The sequence below is a fragment of the Mercenaria mercenaria genome, chromosome 7, assembly GCF_021730395.1.
Source record: "Mercenaria mercenaria strain notata chromosome 7, MADL_Memer_1, whole genome shotgun sequence".
NCBI classification, from domain to species: Eukaryota; Metazoa; Mollusca; class Bivalvia; order Venerida; family Veneridae; genus Mercenaria; species Mercenaria mercenaria.
The window spans coordinates 24415576-24427000 of NC_069367.1; the positions used below are offsets into that span (position 1 = coordinate 24415576).

The 11425-nt window shown below is 33.3% G+C and overlaps 1 protein-coding gene across 1 annotated transcript; it reads right to left on the reverse strand.

The window, feature by feature from the left end:
- Positions 1 to 7798: 7798 nt before the first annotated feature.
- LOC123554695 (uncharacterized) lies at positions 7799 to 11052 on the reverse strand. The gene is made up of 6 exons (XM_053547073.1): positions 10866 to 11052; positions 10442 to 10581; positions 9878 to 10070; positions 9374 to 9472; positions 8281 to 8293; positions 7799 to 8123 (listed from the first exon to the last, which is right to left on the reverse strand). Exons 1-6 carry the CDS (start codon positions 10999 to 11001, stop codon positions 7799 to 7801), a joined length of 906 nt encoding a protein of 301 aa, XP_053403048.1. The 5' UTR covers positions 11002 to 11052.
- Between the last annotated feature and the right edge of the window lie 373 nt (positions 11053 to 11425).

Consider the following 11425-nt stretch of genomic DNA (forward strand, 5'->3'; position numbering starts at 1 on the left):
GACATTCGGAACAAGAACTACGTTGGATATAGGATTTAAGAATGATATTGGACATTCTATTTCAGAACGAAATTTGACATTAAAACCCAGAACGATATTGGACATTCGAATCCAGAACGATATTGGACATTCGATTTCAGAACGACATTGGACATTCGATTTCAGAAGGACATCGGACATTGAAACCCAGAAAGGCATTGGACATTCGAAACCAGAACGACCTTGGACATTTGAAACAAATACGACATTGGACATTCGAATCCAGAACAACATTGAACATTCAAAACCAGAACGACATTGCGCATTCGATTTCAAAACGACACTAGACATTCGAATTCCCAAAACTTACCGGTATACGGTAAAGTATTACTAACTTTCCAACATGCAAACCATGACGGGCACAAACAATTTTATTACAATAAGATGCCGTTCTGGGTTTGAATGTGCAACGTCTTTCTGAATTCGAATGTCCAATGTCGTTCTGCATTTAAATGTTCAATGTCGTTCTGCATTTGAATGTCCAATGTGGTTCTGAATTTTAATGTCCGATATCGTTCTTGTTTCGAATGTCCAATGTCGTTATTGTTTCGAATTTTAAATGTCGTTCTTGTTTCCAATGTCCATTGTAATTCTGGATTCGAATGTTTAGTCGTTCTGGGTTCGAAAGTCCAATGTCGTTCCTTTTTCAAATGTCCAATGTCGTTCTTGTTTCAAATGTCCAATGTCGTTCTGGTTTCAAATATCCAATGTCGTTCTGAAATCGAATGTCCAATGTCGTTCTGGACTCAAATGTCCAGTGTCATTCTGGGTTCGAATGTTCAATGTCGTTCTGGGTTTGAATGTCCAATGTCGTTCTGCTTTTGAATGTCCAATGTTGTTCTGGGTTTATATGTCCAGTGTCGTTTTTGTTTCGAATGTCTAATGGCGAATGTTAAACTTCTCGCCAACTTCACGCTTTAAATGGCCAATGTCGTTCTCTTATCAAGTGTCCTATGTCGAATGTCCAACTTCTCGCCAACTTCACACACTTAACATGTTCAGCGTTTCTTTTTGATTTTTTACTATATAAACGAAGTCCGTGCAACAGCTAGTTTAACCTCGCTAATATTTTCTTAAATTCGGAATCCCGTATGAATTTTGCAAATTTTAGAACTTTTGTGAAACATCTTTATTATCGTTCGAAAGACGTTAGAAGTTCACACGATAAAAAAACTATCATACGAAGTTTTGTGAAACATATAACAGGCCCCTGGTTGCCCAACTAAGATGGAGTTATTTTAGCATTAGACAAACTTTGCCTAAGGGATGTTATAAATATAAGATTCATTGTATTATATTATTATATTTATTAATATTTGCATTAACGAATTTAGCTTAAATTCCTTAAATTCAAGTTTAGATATATTGATTCCCTCCCATTGCGTGATGCAAAGGAGACAGATTGGAAATGAATGAATTCAGAAGGATCTAACTCTATGTGATGGTTGTTCTTTTTCCTGATAAAACAAAATAGCAGAATGTACAAAAATTAAAAAATGTCATAAAATGTTGCTGAAATGTTATACAGAACATCAAACAAAAAGTGGTAACAAGTTCACTCGAGAACAGGCATGACTATTTGTTTAGAAGTCCCCCCACCATCCCAACCCGAGAAATTTTGAAATTCTACAAATTAAAAAGATGTTGACATGTACTTTCTGCTAATCTTAAATACAGGTAGGAATATGAGTTCAGGGGTCCTTCCAAAGAATTTTCTGAAATTCTACAAGCTGAAATTTAAAGTCACTTCAGATAACAAAATTCCGAGTTTTCAGATTGACTAATACACCCTAACTGCCTGGGTAACTGGGGTACAGTTTGGCGGTTCAGTGGTTCCCCATGAGAAATTCTCCAAACCTACAAGACAAATCGTGGTTTTAAAGCCATTTGATACAGGAAATGTTGACAATTACTCTTTACTTTAATAATTGTAACACAGGTAATAATTTTGGTTTAGGGGTCTTCCTCGAGAATGTTTGGAAGTCTAAAAGACAAATATTTTAAAGTCATTTAAGACAAAAACATCAGGTTGATAACACCCTACTAGTCTGAATAATTCAAGTTTATCCTTCCTTGGAAATTTTGAAATTCTGGGGAAAGATGGTGCATTTAACTCGTTTTGCTTTTTTTCTTACTGACAGCTAAATTGCTAGTTTCCATATCGTAAGTTTTATATGATTAGACATTTTATTATATACCTATATAAATACTGTAAAATAATCGGTTTGTATTTCACAATTATATATGAACAGGCAGAAGAAATATCCGTATTGTACCTTTTAAATTCCGTAATGTACCTTCCGTATTGTATGCTGTAGGACTACTTTCATTAATATGCATGACCTGGCACAGTTCTATAAATAGCGCACATAAAAACTCCACTTAGATCCATTTTAATATCGATAAACATTGAAGAGTTCGTTCAATAACAAAGAAACAAAAAAAAATGAGGTGTATAATAAAAGAGTCATTATAACAGTAGCTACATCTGGAATTTTATATTCGGCTCTCGTGGATTTTGCAAGGTCGGATCGCACTCGGCGCTTACGCGCCTCGTGAGATCCGATCTGGCAAATATCCACTCGAGCAGAATACAGCATCCCCGATCGAGCTACTGTTATAATAACCCTATTATACTCAGACTTAGCATTTATTCAGTAATCATACTATGATATGTTTCAAAAGGAAAATTTTGTTTGTTTTGGGTGTAACGCCGTTTTTCAACAGTATTTCATTCATGTAACGGCGGGCAGTTAACCTAACCAGTGTTCCTGGATTCTGAACCAGTACAAACCTGTTCTCCGCAAGTAACTGCCAACTTCCCCACATGAATCAGAAGTGGAGGACGAATGATTTCAAACACAATGTCTTTTATCAAATCGTCACGGAGAACATACGATACGCCCGAGGATCGAACTCAATACCCCGCGATCCGTAGACCGACGCTCCTATTGAGCTAAGCAGGCGTGTCTTCAAAAGGAAAAAGAAATTAAAAAAAAGAATATTTTACCGTCAATGATTAAATTCGCGTCTGTGGTATGACTGTTTCATTTCCGTTTAATTTGAATAATCCTAATCTACGATTGTTGTTGATAAATGACACATTAAAAGATTACACCTCATAATTTAATACAGTCCATATTGAAAAATAGCCTGTATAATTATGTGCTCTCATACAGTACACAATAAAATGAAAACATTGCTATTTTGAATGGATTCTGCATTGTTTTGGCATGTCTCATTTAATAGCTGGCAACATCATAATGATAAAATCTGTAAGAAGATCCTTAGAAAGCATAAAATGCAACCAAGTAGAATAATAGCAGACTTGGTTTGATTGAATATGCTCATGAGAGATAATGGAAAGTGCAACCTAGCACCGGCTTAAGCGGAACTCTATTACACAGGTATTGAATGGACTGCAAAATCCCGAAGGACCGGAAAATATAACAACACTGAATCCAAGTACGGGAGGACTTTTTTTAAAAAAAGCCCCCGCACGGCGCTTAAAGATTGCTGTTGTGATAGTTAATAAAATTTGTAAAAAGATCCTTTGAAAGCATAGAATGCAACCAAGCAGAATAATAGCAGGCTCAGTTTGGTTACGTCTGTTCATGGGAGGTAATGGAAAGTGCAACACCTCTCAAGCCCCCTAGCACCGGCTTAATACCCCAGTCACACAAACGGCGCGGATAGCTACGTCAAGCTACGGATAGAAACGTAGTAATCCGTATCGACCCGTACCTGAGCCGTACGGATTGATACGGATTACTACTTAAAGGTACGGCTCAGGTACGGATCGATACGGATTACTACGTTTCTATCCGTGGCTAGACGTAGCTATCCGCGCCGCATGTGTGACTGGGGTATTAGCGGAACTCTATTACAGGGGTATTGAATGGACTCCAAAGTCCCAAAGGACCAGAAAATATAACGACACTGAAACGAAGTAAGGGGAGACTTTTTAAGTCCCCGCGCGGCACTTAAAGATTGCTATTGTGATATATAATAAAATCTGTAAGAAGGTCCTTAGAATGCATAGAATGCAAGCAAGTAGAATAATAACAGACTCGGTTTGATTGAGTCTGTTTATGAGAGGTAATGGAAAGTACAGCGCATCTCACGCCTCTAGTTTCAAGTTTGTTTACTCTCAAATTAGATAAAATACCCATTTTCCAGCGAAAACACCATAACTGTATGGTTTCATATTAGAACTGACACAAATAAAAGGTAACTGTTTTAATACTTCTTTATAAAGTATATATAACATATATTGTTAATTTGAAAATTGCAAACATTGAAGGACAAGGAAAGCCTGACAATAAGTTAATTTGATATGAAAGCCATTCTCAAGCATTTCATAACGCTGAAAGAATTTTTAAAATCGGACCTTTATTGAAAAAGATATGGCAATTTGAAATTTAAGAAAATGGCTGATCATGAAGACAGCCATTTTAGTGTGTTTATGACGTCATTTACATACTGCTGAATTCTTTATTTAGCAAATAACCTTTAAATAGATTATTTCATTTGTTTCTTGAGTTTAAGATGTAAAACATGGTAATTTCTTTAATTATAGCTGGAAAAGGTAGAGAAATTATTTTACAGAAATAAGTAAATCCAGTTTAAATATGTATCTAGAAATTTAATAAATCCGCCATTTTGGTTTTTTTGTTGCCATGGAAACAAAATGGCCGCTATTTTGATCAAATATTCAAATGCTCATAACTTTTTCATTTTTAAGCCGATTTTGAAATTTCTTTCACTTCTTTAAACGATTTAGAAAATCCTATAAGACAGAATTACATGAGAACAACATTGCCTTTCCCTTTAATATTATGCTTACATTAACTTGCATATGTAACAACTGATTTATCAGAATACCGGCATCTGTTTCATGATGATTTTTCGATGGGATCCCGGAAAAGTAGAATTTTACATAAAAACGATTCGGGATTCCGGCTATTCACAGTGTACATTAACTTAAAAAATCGGGACCAAAGCGGCATTTAGTGAAATCCTAACGGGAAAGGAAACGTTCCAAGATCGCGATATATCCCACCGGGATTTCCATCAAATCCAATGACATTCTCATCAAGTCCCATCAATATTTCCTTTAAATCCCCCTGGGAAAACCCAAAATCCCAATAAGGACCATATTGTATCCTCCGAGAAAATAACCCCGAAATTCTGCATGAATTTTCTATAGGGTTTGGAAACCTCTTTCAGTGTATCTGATCCGTTGTATGCAACATTGCTACCATTATCTTGCGTATGAAATTATAGATTGAAACAAAAACATGTGTTAAGACAATGTATTATACTTGATCAAATAACATATTTAGACATGATCATCAGCATTAATACTATACTAGTATAGTAAATAGAATAAAGGCAATATTAAAAGAGTGGTTATGTCAAAGATATCTGTTTTTGGCAAGCATAAAGCCAACTGGAAGAGAAAATAAATGATAATTACCAAAATACCGATGTTTTATAACAAAGAAATCAATGCCATTAATGTTCAAGTCTGCAAAATATCCATCTTTAGATGCTATAATTGTTGAAATAATTGTCTTCTTATGTTCACTAATAATTTAAAAATAGCAATCCTAAATTACCCTACCCCCAATCATTGGTTTCAAGCACACGTCTTCTTTCAATGTGACCAGATTTTCTATTTCCAGTGACACAATACTTTGTTCCTTTTGCCATGATTCCCAAAATGAACCTACCCGGCTCCAGTCTGCTAGGTAAAGAATTCACACAGATAGAAAACTCACGCGCTATACCCCCTTGCCTTTCTATTTTCTTTCTCTTTCTATTTTTATATATCCTATGTTTTCTATACTTCTATAGTAGTGTGTTCAAAGTATTACAGTAGCAACTGACAACCTTGTCTTACAAACCAGATTCCGTTCTCTTTTTTTCTCTAACTCGATAAATAGTTCTATTGTCCTGATCAAGCTGTAGAAAATAAAAATCGGTGTACTTTATAATCTAATCACTTGCAAAATATATTTCTCAATACATAGTCTTAGAATGGATTTGTTAAATAAGAAAAGGCACGACCAAATTGTAAAAAGTATTATTAAAAATATAAGTGTAAATTATTAAATTTTAAATGAAAATAACTAATAATAAAGTATTACTTTAATCTAAGGCAGTTCTTACAATGGGAGAACAAACTCTTAGTCAGAAAGTTATGTATCATTAATACAACTTTGTATATCTACCCATTTTCCATATATCTTGTTTTGTCCACCTTTTTTTTATATATTAGAATAGATACATATGCTTTTGGTTTAGCTGGCCAATATTACATAACCACCTAATTATTGTTGCTCATTTGTTATTGCGATTCTGAATAGTCACCATGTATTATTTACAATTATCTGTTTTTAATTCAACAGATCATGCTATTAACATCTTTACTGAACTATTCATGATATATTATGTGAACCTGTAAAATGAGGTATCTTGAAATAAAATATAAATTACAAAAAAAGGAACTGACCTCATCACAATCACAGTAGAATTCCTTGCCCCTGCAGTTATGGGGTCTCAGGTATTGTTATGGTGGTCATTTTGACTAGGTGAATATAATACATGTATACTAAAAGTTATGAATATGCAAAGTTGTTAAATACCAGTACATTTTTACAAGACTGGTTAAGGCTTTTTAAGTTATACATTAAATTAGTGATTTTAATAAATGAACAACCACTTTTCTTTCGAAATTTATATATTTATTGGAACATTGATGTTTATTATGCTGAATAATACGTATTTATCTCAATGTCTTGTCTATCTTGTGATTTTAATGATAATAAGTAAATATTAAGAAACTGTCTGAAAACTATTCACTGAAAATTAATTTAAGCCTATATATTTGGTTTCATCAGGGGAATTTTAGCTATTAACCGCTAGTGGCACATGGTGTTTTTGAATTTTAGTTGTCATGACATATTTGTTTGTAAAATAATTTAGAATTTGACTTGTCTATATGATAACTCAATTACAATGTACTGGTTTTACTCTGCGCATGAAAGCTAGAAAAACAATGATGACTTAGTATTTTGATTATTTCTATGCAATTATTAAATTATGTCACTAAAACAGGTTTTCTCATGGAATGGCCCAAATATTTTGCAATAATTATGCTAAATTTGTTTAAACAAAAATTTTATACTTTATTTTTCCAAAGTGTTTTGCACAAAACATTTTTTCCGAATTTTATACAGCAATGAAATAAAGTAACTTCATGTGGCTTTGCATTACCTTTCAATCAGTGAGTTGTATTTGAAATAAAATAATAAGAAATTTAGAAAAAATAGTTGAATTCATACATTGGTCTTGCCTCTATTTAACTTACTAAACGATTTGTACACAGGAAGACCGGAACATAATTATGTATCCGCTATGAGAAATAATGAATTACAATCTAATGCATTTAGACAGCCTTATTTTTTGAAGATAGGAGCCATGCGGTAATTTCTTACCAGTTGTAACAGACTACTGTTAGATAAGGCATCTGCATCTGATCATATCAGATAACTTCCATTAATTTTTTCTCTTGTCAGACCAGACGGGAAGTGAAATAAGACCATTGCTTAATATTGACAAAAATATTATAAATGAATTATAAAGATAAATTTAAATGGTAGAACTATTAATATTACAATATTGTCTTCTTATATTTATTTATAAAAAGCATGAAATATACATCTAGCTAATATAACCGAAAATGTTCATTTCTTTACGTACACTCAACATTCAGTGTAAGAGTCGCGGAGAGAACTTCATTTAAAATGATAATATAGTCGCCTTCTTCCTCGCAACTCACTGCTGTGAAAGTCATGTTCAGTTCCGTAATCGAAGGTATCGTAAGTGTGAATGGCATATCGTCCTTTATATAAGGTAGTATCACATTGTCTTCTTTGATAAATTCAGTAGAATTTTTCGTAACAATAACACTTGTGATATTAGTAATGTCTTCAAGTGCACATGTAAACATAACAGATTCACCGATACCTGTGGTCTGCGACACTGAATCACAGACTATATTGGAAGAAATGGAAAAGCTGAAATATAAAAATGTAATATAAATACATGAGCACATGTATGTTTTTCTATACTCACTCTGTAAAGATATTTAGTAAGTTGACAAATGTGATGATTCAGAAACATCAGTTATATCTTTCGTTACTTTCGCGATCAGAGCAAATGTTGTTAACTTACTCTGTTCTTTCTCCTACAGAACAAAAATAATTTGAATAATATAATTTTAAGTCATGTAAACACAGAGCATGCAGTAATTGGATGTATGTCATTCGTTTCTCTGGTCTATGAATAAAAATATGAGGTGATTTGAATCGTTCGCATCATTTATATATGTCAATAAAAGAGTAAGTGTGCATGCATTTGATGCATTATAATAGCTGATGAGAGAGCTGACTAATATGAAAAGGTAGCAGTGAAACAGCAGAAAATATCTATAATCTTATTTATTTTTTTGTATAATCTCCTCCACACTCTGTTCGATAGAAGTCCATATCACAGTAACCTAATATTCTCTATACACATAAGAGATATGTAAAATTATTACGCTTCAACTAACTTAAATAAGGATCTATCATCCATTTTATTTTCTTTTGATGAGACGTATTTGTCTTCGTCCAATCGAACGTATCGGCCAGTTGCTTTTGTTTGTATCCTGTAATAGTCCTGGGTCTCAGCGGAAACGATGAAGCGCATGTGGTCGTCGTCAGTAGTGTCGTTCACGTTCCCATGAAGATACTCCACTGGCGCATCAGTGACGTTATACCCATCGTACATATAGATTGGCTTTGCGACGGACTTAACAAGAGTCAAAAAGCATTAGAGTTATATAATTCACATAACTAAATAGCTTTAAACATGGCTAAAAAGCATTTCACAATAACAGACATCTATTTGAAACTATGTAAATACTTCCGCTGAAATAGTACGTGTTTTCCTCATGTCTATATATAAAATATTACTGACATGATAATTTCATGAATTTGCAATAAACATTTTTAATGCTTGCAAACAATGTACACCAACTGAAGAACTTTCAAATCTTCCATTGTTTTCAAACTATAAAGTCTCAGTCATGACCTCAATTATTTAAGTATGATATAAAATACCTAGATGTAATTGTGTGTACTTCATGCGCTTTTACATTTAAAAATTGAGGGTAAATAGATGCTTTTAAATAATTCAAGAATTTGGATTTAATGTATCTAACCTTTATTTTGTATGTTTCGTCCACTTGTTTCTCAAACACGAATTTGACAAAATCATCGTTTACTTGATGAAACTGCCTTTACATTGGGATTATTTCCGTCAAAATGCCAAAATTCGTTATTTTCTTTGGTGAAAATCTTGAACTGCAATCCTTCAAGATTCACTGGAAAGAAAAAAAACGAATTACTTAATCTGCTTTTTGTGTGTTCTGTTTACGAATAATACAGCGCCTGAATACTAGTGCAGATTTTGCCACTTTTGTTACAAAAGACAGTAGGACAACCCGATCTTGCTGAGGGTCTCCAGTTGTAAATGGAATCAAACCAAAATTGAATACTTAAAATGCATTTTACCTCGGATTCAGTTTCGCTTATCAGTTAATAGTTGCTTTGTTTATTGATTTGGAAGTTTGAAAATGAGAATTACGAAATCATTCCCGTGCTGTTGAAAGTTGTAGCAACACTTCTGTCATTTCAGCATTAAGAATAATTCTTATTACACAGATTGGCATTCAATAATACTACACTCAACTAAGATATATATAAAAATCGTATGAATATTTTATTACCAAATGTTAGAATGTGAATGACTTTCTTTTCAGACAAAAGGTCATCTCCCTGCAGTGGACGAATTACACACTGTGCCCACAAGTCTGTAGTGTTTTTAGAAGTAGGTATCGGTACTGAAATCGAGGCTTTAAAGTAACAATCATCTTCTTCCAATGTATCTGATCCGTTGTACGTTACATTGCTACCATTATCCTAAGAAATGATAAATATAGGAACAAAAACATGTTATAAATCGGCATTATATAAGACAACGCATAATATCTGATTTACAAATATTATTATACAGAAATGATCATCAAAGGTAATACTATATTAGTATAAGAAACAGAATAAAGGCACATACGGTAGATGATATCTGTTTCGGCTTGCATCAAGCCAGTTTGAAGAGAAAATAGATAATAATTATAAAATACAAATCTATAAAAAAAAAAACAGTCAATAACGAAGAAAGGCATTAATGAAAATTGTGTTCAAGTATTCATAATTCCATCTTTAAATGTATAATGCAACTGTTGAAATATTTTCCTTCTTCCGTTTAAAAATAGTGTGTAAAATTACCCTACCCCAAAATTGGTTTCCAGCAGAAGCTGCCCTTCAGTTTGACCAGATTCTCCTTTTCCAATCAGAGCAGTGCACTCAACTTCTGCCTCTTGTCCGAGATATACCTTGTCTGGTATATTAATTTCTGGTATTGCTGATTCAGCTTTAGGTTTGTTTTGAAAATAAGAAAGCACAGTTATTGAGACACGTTTACTCTCAATCCTTCTTACACATGTAGGAAATTCTATTGTGATTTCTTTTCATTGTATCAACTCATTTTATCCCTTATTGACCTAGCAAATAATGTGAATATATTTCAAAACACAAACAGGAAAATAGGAAATAGAGGAGATCCCATGAAATATTCTAAAGATACATGGGAAATATACATAAAATTATACAGGAACTGGTGTTTTGACTTGGAAAAGAGTTCATTTATTTACTTACAAACAACCTTCAATGTAAGAGTCGCGGAAACAGCATCATTTAATATGATATTGTAGTCGCCTTCTTCATCGCAACTCACTGCTGTGAAATTCATGTTCACTTCCGTGGTCGAAGGTATCGTAAGGGAGAATGGCATGTCGTCCTTTTTATAAAGAAGTATCACATTGTCTTCGTTGGTGAATTCAGTAGTATTCACCGATACCTGCTATCTGTAACACTGGATCACAAATTATAGTTGAAGTAACGGAAAAACTGAAATATAAAACAGTAATATAAATTCATGTGCACATGTGTGTTTTTCTATACTCACTCTGTAAAAATAATTAGTTAATTAACAAATGTGACTTTTCAGAAAAATCAGCTAGATTTTTCATTACTATCGCGGTCAGAGTAAATGTTGTTAACTTACACTGTCACTGTTCTTTCTCCTACAGAACAAAAATAATTAGTTAAGTTCTCTCGTGTTTTGTCATGTTAACGAACAGCAGGCAGTAATAAGATGTGTGTAATTCGTTTCTCTGGAGTATGAATAAAAATATAAAGTGATTCTGTCCATTTGT